At 31.2% G+C, this 16,950-nt stretch overlaps 2 protein-coding genes across 4 annotated transcripts in view; both read right to left on the bottom strand.

The window, feature by feature from the left end:
- Nucleotides 1-16,950, bottom strand: part of LOC127698639 (protein sprint-like) — a 173,308-nt gene that overhangs the window by 49,767 nt on the left and 106,591 nt on the right. The window lies entirely within an intron of this gene.
- LOC127698642 (uncharacterized) overlaps nt 5,918-16,950 on the bottom strand; it is a 47,533-nt gene continuing 36,500 nt past the window's right edge. For all 3 annotated transcript variants that reach the window (XM_052202211.1, XM_052202210.1, XM_052202212.1), the window contains 4 exons: nt 11,615-12,314; nt 9,846-10,197; nt 7,542-7,866; nt 5,918-6,782 (listed from right to left, as the gene is read on the bottom strand). In XM_052202211.1, coding sequence (XP_052058171.1) covers nt 6,615-6,782; nt 7,542-7,866; nt 9,846-10,197; nt 11,615-12,314 — 1,545 coding nt within the window. In that variant the 3' untranslated portion in view covers nt 5,918-6,614. The remainder of the gene's footprint in view (nt 6,783-7,541; nt 7,867-9,845; nt 10,198-11,614; nt 12,315-16,950) is intronic.

Genomic DNA, 16,950 nt, shown 5'->3' on the forward strand with positions numbered 1-16,950 from the left:
CATTCACTTATCTACCTTGAGGCCCTCACAAAAACATACAGAACAAGCATTACGGATATTACACTTTCACGCTAAATGATTGTCTGTAGAACAAGGAAAACAAAATAAATCAGTATACACAAACATTAAAAAGACATTTGGTAGTTTATTCCAAAGTATTGAGGAGCTATTTGTGAATTTCCACACAATCTTATCAAACAAAAGTTTTCCTTTTTGTCGAGCCTTCGACTTAAGTCGAAAAAGCGAGACATAGCGATCCTACATTCCGTCGGCGTCGGCGTCGTCGTCGTCGTCGTCGTTGTCGTCGGCGGCTTCCACAAATATTCACTCTGAGGTTAAAGTTTTTGAAATTTTAATAACTTTCTTAAACTATCCTGGATTTTTACCAAACTTGGACAGAAGCTTGTTTATGATCATAAGATAGTATCCAGAAGTAAATTTTGTAAAAATAAAATTCCTGTTTTTCCGTATTTTACTTGTAAATGGACTTAGTTTTTCTGCCAGGAAACATTACATTCACTCTGTGGTTAAAGTTTTTAAAATTTTAATAACTTTCTTTAATTATCCTGGATTTGTACCAAACTTGGACAGAAGCTTGTTTATGATCATAAGATAGTATCCTGAAGTAAATTTGTTAAAAAATTTTTTTCATTTTTTCCGTATTTTACTTATAAATGGACTTAGTTTTTCTGCCAGTAAACAATACATTCACTCTGTGGTTAAAGTTTTTAAGATTTTAAAAACTTTCTTAAACTATCCTGGATTTGTACCAAACTTGGACAGAAGCTTGTTTATGATCATTAGATAGTATCCAGAAGTAAATTTGTTAAAAAAAAAATTTCATTTTTTCCGTATTTTACTTATAAATGGACTTAGTTTTTCTGCCAGGAAACAATATTTTCACTCTGGTTAAAGTTTTTAAAATTTTAATAACTTTCTTAAACTATCCTGGATTTGTACCAAATTTGGACAGAAGCTTGTTTATGATCAAAAGCTAGTATCTAGAAGGAAATTTTGTTAAAATTTGTACCTGTTTATCCGTATTTTACTTATAAATGGACTTAGTTTTTCTTCCAGTTAACATTAAATACAGTCTGCAGTTAAAGTTTTTAAAACATTTATTAGATTCATAAACTATCCTGGATTTAAACCAAACTTTGACAGAAGCTTCTTACAATCAAAAGATAGTATCTAAAGGAGTATTTTTATTGATTTTTTTTCCCTCATTTTTGTTGAGCCTGCGATTAACAGCAATAGTAGGCGAGACACTGGGTTCCGCGGAACCCTTACGAATTTTTAACTAAATGGTCGTTTGGTAAATCTGAATGCAAATATATTTGCTGCAACTCATCTAAAGCCTTCTTCTCTAATGAGAAAGGTAAATATGCTAGATATACCAACTGGAGGTGTGATAAGATGATTGAAGCTGTTAATTTTCTCCTTGATAATATTTATGTATGTTTCGGCAATAAAGTTTATCGACAGGTTGTAGGTATTCCTATGGACACCAATAGAGCCCCTTTAATTGCAGACTTGTTCTTGTACTGTTATGAATCACAGTTTATGATCAAACTCAGTAAAGACCCGTCTAAATTGCCTTTTTTGGACGGTGATGTTCCTTTGGCACAATCTTAAGGTGTTTATATTTCACAACTCGTTCGCTATGCCCGTCTGTTGTGACGTTTTGGATTTCAACTAACATAATCTATGTATTACTGGTAAACTATTAAGTCAGGGATTTCGTTACCACAAATTACTTAAAACCGTTTCTAAATTCTTCCATAGATATAAAGATTTGGTTTGGAAGTATGGTTGTACCTGTAGAAAACTTCTTTTTAACGGACGGAGATGTTGTTTACCGAGATCGGAAAAGATACGATCCGGTTAAAATTATCGATCCTTTAAATAAACTTATTCTAAAAGGTTATCAATTCAACACTATAATTAGATCTTTGAATATTCTTTTATTTGTATTATTATTCATTTTGTTATCAGTAAATTAAAATGAAACTAAATATCAATTTTATATACATATGCACATTCATGGCTCTACAATCTGTCGATACCTGTATCTTGGCATTGCACAAGGTTTTGTTTTTCCCTGACTGTAAATGACGTCTTTACATTAAATCCATTGGACATTGGATGTGTAATGATTGATATTTTAGTCTTAGATGCATGATTTGTTTTATTAGTTGTTATCGGCTTTGAACTAGCTGTCAGTAACTGCGAGTCTTTGACCCTCAGATCTGTACTTAGTGTCTTTTTGTTGTGGGGATGTATAAGTACCCCGCCACGTTCACTCTGTGTTTTTGTTAGATGTATTTCAGCTTTGTATCCATCTGGTGAGTTTAGCCCTTTTCAACTGATTTTTATAGTTTGTTACACCGCTGTCCAAGGTTAGGGGATGGCTAGCTCTTTCAAACTAGTTTAATCCCGCCACTTTCTATATGTGCCTGTCCCAAGTCAGGAGCATGTAATTGAGTGGTAGTCGTTTTTTGTTTTGGCTGTTTCTTATATTTGTTTTTCGTTTATTATTTTGCCTAGTTTGTTCTTGTGTAGTACCGTTTCAAAATAGTCCCAGGTTAGGGGGAGGGTTTGGCGCCAACAAACTAGTTTAACCCCGCCACATTGTATATGTGCCTGTCTCAAATCAGGAGCCTGTAATTCAGTTGTTGTTTTTGATGCTGTATATCATATTTGTTTTTCGTTCATTATTTTGTACATAAAACAGACCGTTATTTTTTGCGTTTGAATCGTTTTACATTTGTCATTTCGAGGCCTTTTATAGCGGATTATGCGGTATAGGTTTTAATCATTGTTGAAGGCCGTGCGGTGACCTATAGTTGTTAATGTCAGTGTCATTTGGTCTCTTGCGGAGAGTTGTCTCATTGGCAACATATCACATCTCCTTATTTTTATATGATCGCAAATGAGATAAAATTCCACTCGAGTCCAAATGACCTGGATACAAACAAGTATGATCACCATACGGCCTTCCAACAATGAGCAAAACTCATACGGTATAGTCAGTTATAAAAGGCATAAAGATGACAAAACGTGAAACAGTTTAAACGGGAAATCCAACGTCCGTATATGGAACAAAACTTTAAAGAAAAAAAATTACAACCAATTACAACCCGTGAATTATAAGCCCTTGACTTGGGACAGGCAATTAGGTGGTGGAGTTGAACTTGTTTGTGAGCGTTCAACCTTCCCTCACACCTGGTACGATGGAGTAGCAGCACAACATAAGAACACACTGTAATAAACTGTTATCACAGAGATATGTCCCGCCTTTTTGTAATTTTGATAAAGCAAATGTTGAAATTAAAATAGCAATACTTTAACATGTAAGTTATGCAAATATTCAAAGTCGATGAACCATGACTGAAGGTACATGGCTAAACAATCTCCATGGAATGAGATGTGCCAATGCTAATTCAACTGCATACCAAATACCATTGACTTATTATAAGTCGTTCCCTTTAAACAAACCTAAACACAAACATTAACTTGTAAACTATGTAAAAGTTTCGGTCAATGAACCATGATCAGGGGTGGGGCTATATAATCTCCATGGAAACGATACTTGCAAATGCCAATAAATTTGCATACCAAATATCATTGACTTAAGATTAGCAGTTCACCTTAAACTGATCTAATCACAAACTAATACATGTAAAGTAAGCAAAAGTTTCAAAGTAAATAGACCATGACTGAGGGGGCAGGGCCAAATATTCTCCACGGAAATGAGATGTGCTAATGCTTATACAACTGAACACCAATTAACATTGGCCTACCACTAATGGTTCCCCTTGAACTGACCTAATCACAAACTAATACATGTTAACTTAGCAAAATTTTCAAAGTCTATAGACCATGACTAAGTGGGCGGATCCAAATAATCTCCATGGAAATGAGATATGCCAATGCTTATACAACTGCATACCAAATATCATGGCCCTACCACTAGTGGTTCCCCATAAATTGACCTAATCACAAACTAATACATGTAAACTGAAAAGTTTCAAAGTCAATAGACCTTGACTAAGGGGCAGGGCCAAATAATCTCCATGGTAATGAGATGTGCCAATGCTCATACAACTGCATACCAAATATCATTGACCTACCACTAGTGGTTCACCATGAACAAGACCTAATCACAAACTAATACATTATTGACGCTGCCGCCGCCGGCGGAAACAGCATACCTATGTCTCGCTTTTTGACTCCCTCAAGGCGAGACAAAAATCAGTTAGAGATGTTTAAAAAAAAAAGTAAAATAACAAAAATACCAAACTCCTAGGAAAATTCATAACGGAGTCCTTTATTAAATGGCAAAATCAAAAGCTCAAACATATATAAACAATGGAAAACAACCGTCATCTTCCTGACTTGGTACAGGCATTTCCTTATGTAGAAAATGGTGGCTTAAACCTGGTTTTATAGCTAGCTAAACCTCTCACTTGTATGACAGCAGCATAGAATTCCATCAGATTTGCACGAATCACAAAAACAACTAACATAAAAACAATAGACACAGATTATCAATCCAAGAGTACTCAGTTACTGAAAGCCAGTTCAAAGCCAATAACAACTAATAAATAAATCATGTTCTCCCGGACTTTTTGACCCTTGGAAATACATCTTGACTAAAAGTAAAGATAATTATTGCTTCTGGGATCTGTCTGTACTGTCTCAACTCCCTATATACTAGCAAATACCTTTTTCAAGTAAGGGAATTTATTCATAAGGAAACTAAGTGTGCTTTCGGGAAATTACATTGTTACAAAACTTGGTTCAAATTGATTTCCAGACAATACATACAGACTGTAGGTATAATTTTAATGTCAATATTTTTTGTCTTTTGATTTTGCACATACCACAATTCCTTAACAAAAATGTTAAGTCTGCTGTCTTTCTATATCTGATATGATTTTGAGGATGTGAATATTATTTTTTTCGTGGAAACACCTTCAAACAGTTGTTTATATTTTATGTACTTATTTAATTTTGTAGTGGACAGTTTTATATAGCAACCAAGTTAATCTGGCAACTAGATATTCTCATTCTCACATGGATGTCTTTCATTCTTTTCCTTTTTGGCCATGCTGCTGTCTTCAACCTCCATTTTTGTATTGCCTCCTTTGTATCTTTTTCCCCTTTTTAAAAATTGTTATAGAGTATTACAGCTTAATTTATCATGATTTTAGTGTTTAGTGTATCATTTTCTCAGGAAGAATGTAAAGAAGCTAGCATTATCCTTTAACTTCACGTTCTGCTATAACGTTGATGTCCTCTCACTAAATTATTCAAAGTTTGGTTACTATGTCGAATGCATCTATCACATCAAACTTCAAATAAAGGATACCACAATCAAGAGTCCCTGCCACAGTCATATCTTGATTTACATCTAGAAATAACAACAAGGATAGAGGAGGACAAAACTTTAGTCTTTTTGATAATTTATCAGTTTTAAATGCCCTCTTGGCATATTCTTTTTCCCACAGAATGGTATTTTTCTGTATAATACTGTCAAGTTGTCTAATTGATGTGGAGTTATTTTGATTCATGTATAACCCTCAGCAAAATGTGTGTAAGAATGTATGTAATCAAATTTTATTTTTGCTGCTGGTTTCCCTGATATCATTGTTAATACCTGAAAGAGGCTTATTCAACAATTTTATTTAAGTTTGGTGTTTTTTTTTCTAGTATATGATGTGATTCTAGTCTTCATGATTATTAACTGTATAACAGAATTGAGGTTTACATAACCCTCCATTTTCTATCATCAGACATATGACATCTAATCTTGAGAAATTATTCAGTTATTTTTGTTAGATTTGAAATATTGAATGGTAGAAATTCTTCATTTTCTTTCTGTTATTGGACTTGATAAAGTATAAAGAAAATGTTTAATTCTGTTATTACATATTTAATTCACTTTCATGTGATGATGATCACATTGTTTTTGTATAAACATAATTGTATAAATATAAATTAGATATGTACAATGTATTAAGAATTGTTAGTCATCTCCTACCAATGTTTATAAATGATAGATTGAACACATTATAAAACTGTTTGTCATTATCGTCAAAATACATCATAACACTGTATTAAATACCCTTATAAAATATATACCCATGTTATGCTATGTTATTATCTATTTTTTGATACTTTGGAATTCAAACATTATTTTAGCAATGCATTTCTTTTTGCTGTCACTTATTTTACATAAATTTATCTAACAATCTGAAGTTTTGCATTAAAGCAAAACAACTCGCACTAACATAAATTCTAAGCCAGCAATAAATTGTCCCCAATTACTTTTTTCAAAATTTCAATGTTTTCATTTTTGTTTTTTAACCATCCCCTTATAACTAAGCCATATGTTTTCATAAATCTGTAAATAATTAATTTTACTAAGATATGAAACGAAACGAAAAATAAGGATAACAAGTAGAGGGATCCAATCTTAATTCATAAACTTCTGACTGACTTTCATATGCAAAATTTCTTGCAGGATTTTCTATTCATATCCTACCGATATATAAATTTCTCAATTTTTTATTGCTATATTTGGCTGTTTTATCTTATAACATTCTGTGCTATACAATATAAATATTGAAATTTTCTTGTCTAAAACAAAGTTGTGCCTCTTGTAGTATTCTTAGTCGAGGTCCCATGGGAACACCAATCTTCTCTAATCTTTCTTCTGTCATGTATGGCAATTCTATCATTCCTATGTGTTCTTTTTCAAAATTGACTGAGTATTTCTGAAAAAATAATCAATGAGTAAATGTATAATCATATTAATTTGTTAAGGAAAGCTGCATATAGAAGTGCACTTTATGAATGCCATTTTTCATTCCCTTAGTAAATGCAGTGATTTCAAAGCATTTATTTTTCATACATTTTCTTTTCCATAAGCATCTCATTTTCACATTATATCAGACTCAATTTTACTGCCAGTTTGAGCACTGAACAACAGGAAATTGAAAATGTGCCTTTTAGGAAATATACAGTAAACTTTTTTTTTGCAGCATCAAATTTTCACTTTTAGTATAACTCATCCTGTTCACTTTTTTTTTTTAAACTGTAATGTGATAGTTAAGCAAAGAGTTTCTATTAAGTTCTTTTTTCTAGCTTCAATATGGCCTACACATAACTTTACTTACAGTATGCAAAACCTACCTGAACACTTAATATTACTTCCAGTTTTAGTTGCACAATTTTAGTTTATCTACTAAATTGTTGCTAATCTTTAGGAACAACTAGCACCTAAATGTATATATACTCTCTCTGGCAATTTTGACTGGATAGTAGTAAAATTCACCAGCCATGAATTGGATGCATGACAGATATGAAAAAACATAATGTGATAATCCAAGCTTCAACGATGTTTGGTTCTAAATATGAACAAGTTGTAGTTGATGTTGAAGTTGTAGATTTAAAATTTCAATTAAAAATGTATGATATTAATATAGAAAAAGATAAGGAAATTTGACATGATATATAAATATAGTGTTACTTACTTCATAACCTAATTTCTTCAAGAAAATATTCAATAAAGGAGGTTCTTGACCAAAAAACTTAGTAAGTTTATTAACTCTTCTAGGATTAGTCAATGAAGGTACCCAGCCTCTAAACCTCTCAAAGTCATTTTCATAAAAATTTCCAGCTCTGTTTCTCTGGCTTGACATAAATTGTTCTTCTTTTAATTCCTGGATTTCTTTCCGTAACGCATCAATTTCATGTGTGACAGAGTTATGGGACCTTAATTCAGAAGACAGATGAGCCACACTCCTGGCAAGAGTCACCACATGGGATTCTAGTCGCTGAAATCTTTTGTTAATTGCTCTACAATAAATTTAATAGTATAAGATCAAAATAAAATTCATTCACATAAATAAGGGGAACATCCAAATGACATTTACTTTATAATGTCACTTTTTATATTTTTCATGAAAAAATATGTGTTGTTAAACAAGCCAATCATAAAAAAATTTGTAAGGGGTTCTGCGAAACCCTATGTCTCGCCTACGATTGCTGCTGTCAGTGTATAAGTTGACTTAAAAAGTGAATCCATTTATCAGTAAAATACAGAATTTAAAAAAAAATCAAACTTTTTCTTTAGATGCTATTTCTTGGTCTTGGAAGATTAGCTTCTGTCCAAAATTCATAACAATCTATGAAGGTTTACAAACTTATCATGTCAAAATAATTGAATCCCAGACCGTCTGTAAATGTTAACCATAAAAAACTAAGTCCATCTATCAGAAAAATAATGAAAATAAAAATGTATTTTCAAAAGTTTGCTTCAGACATTATCTCTTAATCATAAAAAAGCTGCCAAAGTTTCATAAAATTCTCTGAAGGATTCACAAAGTATTTGATGTGTAACAAACTTTAACCCCATACTGTATCTACTTGTTAACTGTAAAATAAACGAAGTCCATTTATCAGTAAAATATTGAAAAATGAAAATAATTATTTTCAAAATTTTGCTCTGGATACTGTATTTTGGTCATAAACAAGCTTCTGTCCAAATTTCATAAAATTCCATGAATATTTGACAAAGTTATTGATGACTGAAAACTTTAACCCCATACTGTATCTACTTGTTAACTGAAAAATAAACTAAGTCCATTTATCAGTAAAATACGGAAAAATGAAAATAATAATTTAAAAAATTTTGCCCTGGATACTGCATTTTGGTCATAAACAAGCTTCTGTCCAAATTTCATAAAATTCCATGAATGTTTGACAAAGTTATTGATGACTGAAAACTTTAAACCCATACTGTATCTACTTGTTAACTGTAAAATAAACATCTTCTTATTTATAAGTCCATTTATCAGTAAAATATTGAAAAATGAAAATAATTATTTTAAAAATTTTGCTCTGGATACTGAATTTTGGTCATAAACAAGCTTCTGTCCAAATTTCATAAAATTCCATGAAGGTTTGACAAAGTGATTGATGACTTGAAAACTTTAAACCCATACTGTATCTACTTGTTAATTGTAAAATAAACATCTTCTTATTTATAAGTCCATTTATCAGTAAAATGCGGAAAAATAAAAATAATTATTTTCAAAATTTTGCTCTGGATACTGTATTTTGGTCATAAACAAGCTTCTGTCCAAATTTCATAAAATTTCATGAAGGTTTTACAAAGTTTTTGATTTCTTAAAAAACTTTAACCACCGACTGATCCTAATGTTGACGTCGCCGACGGAATCTAGGATTGCCATGTCTCGCTTTCGCAACATAAATGTCGCAGGCTCAACAAAAACCACAACACATGTGTTTACTATACCTTAATACAGCTTTTTATGATTGACTGATTGATTAGTTTTGCTTTACTTTGAATTCACCCTTTCATTAAAGTTTTTAGCCACAATTATATTATATAAAACATACAAATTAATTGGTAACATATTTTTTCTGTTATTTTTGTACAACAGAAACAGATTTTACATGAACAAGAGATGCAGTAATTCCATTGCTAGTTATAAAATAATGTATTTTTTTAATACTTAAATAGCATCTGCAGACAGAAATATAGAATATTATATGATGCACTAAAATGTGCTTTGTAGGTAAATCACAAACACACAAGTGAAAGATTCCATGTATTCAACAATGCTCAAGTTAGACAACTAAAATCTTAAGGGTGTCATAGATATTTTGATTTTTAATTGATAATAGTTATAAAGATTGTATAATTGTTATACTTTGTACATATGATATTGTTTCATGGGTGTTTGACATAAGCTTTTATCCATTTATCATTTTAGTATTTATCTATTTTTTATTATCTTATCAATACATACTTAACATCTCTATGATGATGATGATGAGGTCGTTGACCTCCAGCACCAGATTTAAACTTCCTTGATATTGGTCTTTGTAATGAATTTGTGTCAGAACTTCCAAGACTCCATCGTCTACGAGACTTTACAGTCCCAATATCTCTTTCTGATCCAATCTGATGAGACATTTGTTGATACATTTCTTCCAGATTATTTAATTGATCTCTCATTCTGTTTATATCATTTGAAGCAAGGTTATCATGCATATTCATGGGCTCTGCATCATGAGAGTCTACTGTTAAAATTGTATCCTCAATGTCAAAAGGGAGATCACTCTCATTCCCTGATTCTCGGACGTCACTTAACATACCAGCTACAAAAAAATGTAAAATTGTAATGAATGCACCAATAAAAAAAAGTAGAACTTAATTATAAAGTTCATGGTAAAGTATTAAAGTTGAAAAGATTTGACTTGTGAAATACCTTTTCACCTGTGCACATAAATGGAAAAGTATTTAGAACTAGAGTAAATTGTGTGTGAGAACATTGATGACTCATGCTCATTGTTGAAGGCCGTACTGTGACCTATAGTTGTTAATTTCTGTGTCATTTGGTCTCTTGTGGAGAATGGTCTCATTGGCAATTATACCATATCTTCTTATTTTTATATTGAATAAAACACAAAACATAATCAACAAATAATTTTTTTCTCCAATAGACCAGTCAATGTAAAATTTCCATTTTGTTTACTGAAAAAAATAGTCATCTGCTATGCGAAATATCATTACTGATAGCAGTTTACTTTTTTCTATATTTTGAGCTTGTAATTTGCTGTAATATTTTTTTATTTTTTTTTCAAATACTAAGAAACCGTTTTCATTCTCACTTTCTCGGTAATAAAAAAAAAAACTTTTTCATATTTTGACAAATTGTTACAACAATTTGAAGGTATGGTTATAGGTTTGGGCTAACAAAAAAAAACATTTAAGCACTAGTTCATTAGAAATTTGAAGAAATATGTGCTGTTTCTTTTAGAAAGTGGATTTCAAACAGCTTTCAGGTTTTATTCTCATTTTTTTAAATTTTGATTTGAAATTCAAAGGGATTAAAAGATGACCTTATCGTACCTTCTCCTTTGGCAATTACATGTTGTGTATAACATTTCACAGTTTATTTTACAAAAAAATATTCAGTTATCTCCCTTCAAACAAAAACCTAAATTTATAAAGACAATATGAATAAACCAACCTAGATCAAAATTCTTGAAGGGAAAGTAAGGCATACAATTTTTTGTTTTGACAAAAGATAAGTATTTTGACTTTTGTTACATATCAAAAAACTTATGAATTTTTGTGTAAACAAACTAAGAAGAGTAATCTTTTCAAAAGTAAGTCAACCAAAAAGAAAGACAAACAATATACAATGTATGATATGGTAACCCATCAATATACAACTACATGCCAAAAATCAGTTCATAAACTCCTAGCATATTAATAAAAATTTTGTAAGTGAAGGGCAAGATCTCTGTCCAAAATCAGTCAACTAAGCAAAATACATATTAAATCTGAAACTCATCAATATAATATTACAGTCTAAAAATCAATTTAAATACCTTTAAACATAGTGAAATTAGTCTGAACAAGTACAATTTTGATTAAAATTTGTTTTTGTCTCAGTCCAAGGGCCAATCTGCAGCATAGCATAGAAAGTATGGACAAGATTAAATTACGGGATGGGGGATTAACAGAAAGTCAGACAAAGGAAAACAATATGGCATACAAATCGCTTACCTTTTATTCCAGAAGAAACATGTTTTGATGTCTGTTTTTGTTTTGATTTTTTATCTGCCCTATATGTAAACTGGGATCCAGATGCTCGCCTTATTCTTTTTTCACCATTAGTTCTTGTTGCAGATGTCACTAAATCTGGAGTCTTTGTAGAAGACAAATGAGTAGCACTATTTGAACGTGGAAGTTGAGGCGATATCTGTGGACTAGATCTATTGGAAGAATAATCTGAATTTGATGCTGACAGTGGAGGTAGAGGTGGGGTAACAGATCGGGATGATGGTTCAGAATTGTAATCAAATATACTGGATTTCATATCTAATATATCCCGATCATCATCAATGTCCTTGTGATTGTGAAGGTCATAAGATGTATTATATCCTTGTTTCACTTTTGCCGATTTTTCACCATAATCTGGATATTTTGATGACGGTCCTAGAGCTATCCCAGGAGGGGATGCTGGCGATGTAGGTGATGATGACACAGACAGTTTTTGATTTGATGTAGGTTTTCCAAAAGTTTGGAATGACACATGATTTGACAGTACTTTATTGCCATTGCCATTGTACTGAAATGAGGTATTTGACCCTTGCCCTTGTGTGCCAGCACTTGAACTTTGTCCCAATGGACTATGTCTTCCTCCTTGACTAGCACCAGGTTTATTTGAAATCTCATTATAGGCAGGAGTGGACGGAAACTTCACCTGAAACATTCAATATATTCAGATTAAAAATTTTGCTCAGAAATATTGAACTAGGTCAAAATTTAATTGATGCTGAATATCAATGTATTCAAAAATGAAAAAAATAGTGATGTTAACACTTCAACCAGGAAATAAATTTGTATAATAAAATGTTATATATATATCAATACTACTGCCTGTCGATACATTTATTTTTGGCATTGCACAAGTCATGTCTTCTTTGACTGTCCATGACGTTAAAATACTAAATCCATGGGATGTGTTTTAGTTGATTTTAGTCTCTGATGCATGATTTTTTATTATTAATTGTTTTTGGCCTTTAACTAGCTGTCAGTAACTGCGAGTACTCTCAAATCGTACTTTCTTGTTTATTTGACCTGTTGATACTAATTGTAATGCTTTTTTGTTATTTAATGTTATTCAGGGTTATATCTGGTCTATATACCAGCTTTGATAAGTGTTTGGTATTACTATAAATTTTCACTTCGTACTATGAACATCAAAATTATTTATTTTGTAAAAATATTTCCTTTCTCTATTTGAACTGTACACGTATACCTAACAACAAAATTATTTTCATTTACCTGTGTTTAAAGGGAAACTCCGCAAAAAAATGAAAAATTGATATTTTGTTCTTTAAGCATAAAAAACCACATGTTCATAAATAAAAAACTTTTATTCTCTATGAAAAGAGATCATAATCGATTTTTGAAATTCACTATCAGTTCTCGACATATCGCCATCTTGTCGGCATGTTCGATCTAAAAAGTCACGTGATATCTAAAAACCACAAATACCAAAATGAATCAGGGATTTACCGACCGTGCATTAAAAACTCCCATCATCAATCGGGGATTACCGTAGACGATCACTCAGTGTGAAAATGTCTTGTCAAGCTTACGGCTGTTCTGTCCGACAAGGTTATGACAAAAGTCTAAATAGTTTTCCCAAACCCACAAAAAAAGAAAGAATTGTATCAGACATGTTTGTGCAACCTTAAACTAACAGCAAATAGTTGCATATATAGCAAGCACAAGTTGATGTGTGAAGACCATTTTGAACAATCTTGTTTCGATGGAGATTTGGTGGTAATTATACTTTTTTAAATAACAATATAACCTAGCAGTTCTGATAGCTATAGCTATCAAATCCGTATATGATAAGATCTCGTTGATTAAAAAAAATTTAGATTTGATGAGGAAGAAAAGTTTCAATTATAAGAAAGAAAAATGCAGTATTCTTGTAACAATCACTGATTTACAAAAGATTCATTAGTATGCCTCTTTTATATAAAGTGCATTGATTTATATAAAGAACAGTTCCGTATTTAGACAGGATAATTTTTCAAATTAATAAAGTTATACGATAAATAACATTTTTTAATTATGATATTTAACGGCTATTGACAAGGAGCAACGTTAGGAAGAGGTTTTAGCTAAGACAAAATATGTTGATATAGTATAATATTCCCAGGTTATAGAAATGTTAACATCGAAAAATTGGACATCTCAATTTTTTATCAAAAGTCTTTTTTAATTTTATTTTATGTTATCTTATTATATATATATATATATATATCATGTATATACATATTGGCTTCCTCCCGAATTGATAATAGGTATGTCAGAATTATTGATAGATGTCGTGTCAGAGCGACACATTCAGTTAGTTATCCCAAGGACGTATATTAGATACACGTCCTTGTGTATTCCAGTGACATCCTGTCGACTAAAAATTCGTATTACACAATTATATAATACAGGTTCATGCATGGATTATTTACAGAGGTACCCGGCGTGCACAGGTAACATTTATTGAACCACATATATTTGTGTTCGACGTTGCTTATCTTGTGCGTGTTTGAAATTATAATTCCACCAGTCCTGTTAATGAATGATGTTCTGATAATAATATTATCCACTATTGTTTTCTGATAAGTTTTAAAATTTTATAAACATGACCTTATTTTTTTGTGAAATAAATACTGTTTTGTCATGATTCTGGACCCTTCGTTTGAAAAAAAAAAATCTTCACGCAAATACAAGCTTTTGACGATTGGCAAACATGCAGATGTAAAGTAATGCAGCACTTATAGTCAGTATCAATATTTATTTATTGAAGATAAGAGAGCTCCTTCTATGTCTAATGTCCCTATCTTTATAAGGATTAGAACGACAGTGGAAATAGTCATTGTAAAGGAGCGGAGATCTAGAGTGGCATTGTGAAAAAAAAATTAACCGAATAGAGAACAATATACTATATAGAGAATGATCGACGAAAAGGGTAATAGTAATTGTAAAGGAAAAGAGATAAAGAGAGGCATAGTAAAAAAAAATGTTTGTTAGACAAAGTTTCTGCTCGTTTGATATTTTTAGTTATACAAAATCACACATCGTGTTCCAAATTGGTATTCACGTGCGATAGCTTGATGCATAGAATGGTTAAAAATATTTAAGTATCCCATTCATTATATCGTAGTGTCACTGTGTTTCTTTGTTCAATTTATTTAGTTTGTTAATGATTATGTAAATAAAAATAGATCTGTATAAAAACTTCATACCCGTTTAGTTATTGCCTGTAGGCGTTTGATTATTGTTACATTTAATATATATATATAGAACCTTTCATACATCTTAAAGTAAAAGATGTGTCAGTCTGATTCAAACGACATGAGAAGCCTGTAATATTAGTACGACTCGAATATAGCATGTAAAAATTCCTACTCAATATGGTTGTATTGGAAATCTTTTCATACAGATAGATAACTCATGATCCGACATTCATGTAATATTTGCCACATGACGCTCATATTTCTTTCTACCATCATCATCTTATTCATTAAATATTGCTGTAAACATCGATGGTTCACACCCAAACAAAATGGGAGTAATATACCTTTAGAGCTTCTTCGTGGTATACACTTGTGAAATATATAGACGAAATTCGTTATTAAAGTGAATCTTCATCTCACAAACACAATTTTTGAATTACGATTTTGAGTGAACACCCATCAAACCATTACAAAATGGCAAGATATAACCATGCAGGCATTTGGTTTTGTCAGACACAAGATAAATAATCACTCTCATAAACGTATATATGCATGCAGTTTTAAATATCAAGAACAAGCGGTCGATGTCTATAGATCATTGTTAAGTCGGTTTACTAGCTGTTCAGAGTCAGACATGTCACTTGTACATTCTTGGCCTTCATATACCCCATCCGACGATGGGAACTCTTTTCTGATAGTGTTGACAACATAAGCTTGTATGGTGATTCTGTTTATCTGTACCAGTGGTTGGCCTCTCCTGCCCCAAAAAAAAACAAACTAACGAAACGCTACTAGTCTGCTTTGTCTGTTAGAAAGAACCTCTGGTGCTTATACGTCAGAAAACTTACAAGTCTACTAGTAAAGATTGTTTCAAGAACAACGAGGTTGGGACGAACTGTTCTAAAATCGTCAATATCAGTTATACATTACTAAGATATGCCTTTTATTACAACTACTGTATTTCTTACTTGGATAAATGACGGCTATCCTGTTCAGCATTGCACAAAATTATCATAGAATATAAAAAAAAACTTGTTAAAAAAAATCCTCAAGCAAAATAATGTATTAGCTTAGATTTATAATGTATGTATATCCGTTAATGAAATAAACGATTTTTTTTACAAATAATTCGTTAAAGTGATTGGCAGATTAACTTAATTATGAAGAATGAAATGTTAAAAAGAAAGATAAAAATCACGCATGTTGTACTGTTGTATTTTTTTTTCAATTAAAAACTGAAAAATTAAGATAGTTTTACGATTGTTAGCATTTTAACATCACCAGATTTAAATACAAGTTAAAGAATTCCGGTGAAGTAAATTAAACAGATGTGCAATTATTATTAATTGGGAAATGAAACATTTAATTTTAAAGATTAAAAATACCGTAGTATTCTTTTAACTTCATATTTTAATTTTATGCAAATTGCATAGAACGTAATCGAAAATTGTTCCACTGTAATATTGTATACACTTCCGGAATTGAAAAAAAATTGAATGTTTATTTTCAATTAATTTATACAATTTAATTATTGTTTCTCTATTGTCATCGGATATTTCATCTTGGTGTATTAAACACGCTATACTCTTTCTGTTAAACCATTCAAACTGACAACATACACACCTGTGTACGCTTGAATTCACACCTGTGTACGCCTGAGGCTAAATTGCTGCAAGGTAAAGTTCAAAGGAATTCTCCTCAAATCGAGAAATAAACAATGACTTTACAAAGTAATATACACGTTCTGTTCACATATATTTTGCATTTAAATGGTTATCAAAGTTATAACGGTAAATAAAACGTTAAATATTTCAGTTCAATATCAGTAAAAATGTTCAATAGATATTTTATGAAACAATCTCAACAAAAATTTATGAAATTAATTCGAAAATATTTATATTTAGATAATTTCACATAGGAAGTTTTATTCAATCAATACAAAACGGTTAACGCGTATTCATTTTCTTTCATTCTTATATTGTGGTTATTAACTACGACAAACGATCATCTGTGCGCTTTTAATTACGTAAAATTCTGATAAGCAATTAAGACTTTAACAGATTTTATTTTTTCCCATGATTCAAC

Source organism: Mytilus californianus, unplaced genomic scaffold (genome assembly GCF_021869535.1).
Source record: "Mytilus californianus isolate M0D057914Y unplaced genomic scaffold, xbMytCali1.0.p SCAF_4, whole genome shotgun sequence".
Classification (NCBI taxonomy): domain Eukaryota; kingdom Metazoa; phylum Mollusca; class Bivalvia; order Mytilida; family Mytilidae; genus Mytilus; species Mytilus californianus.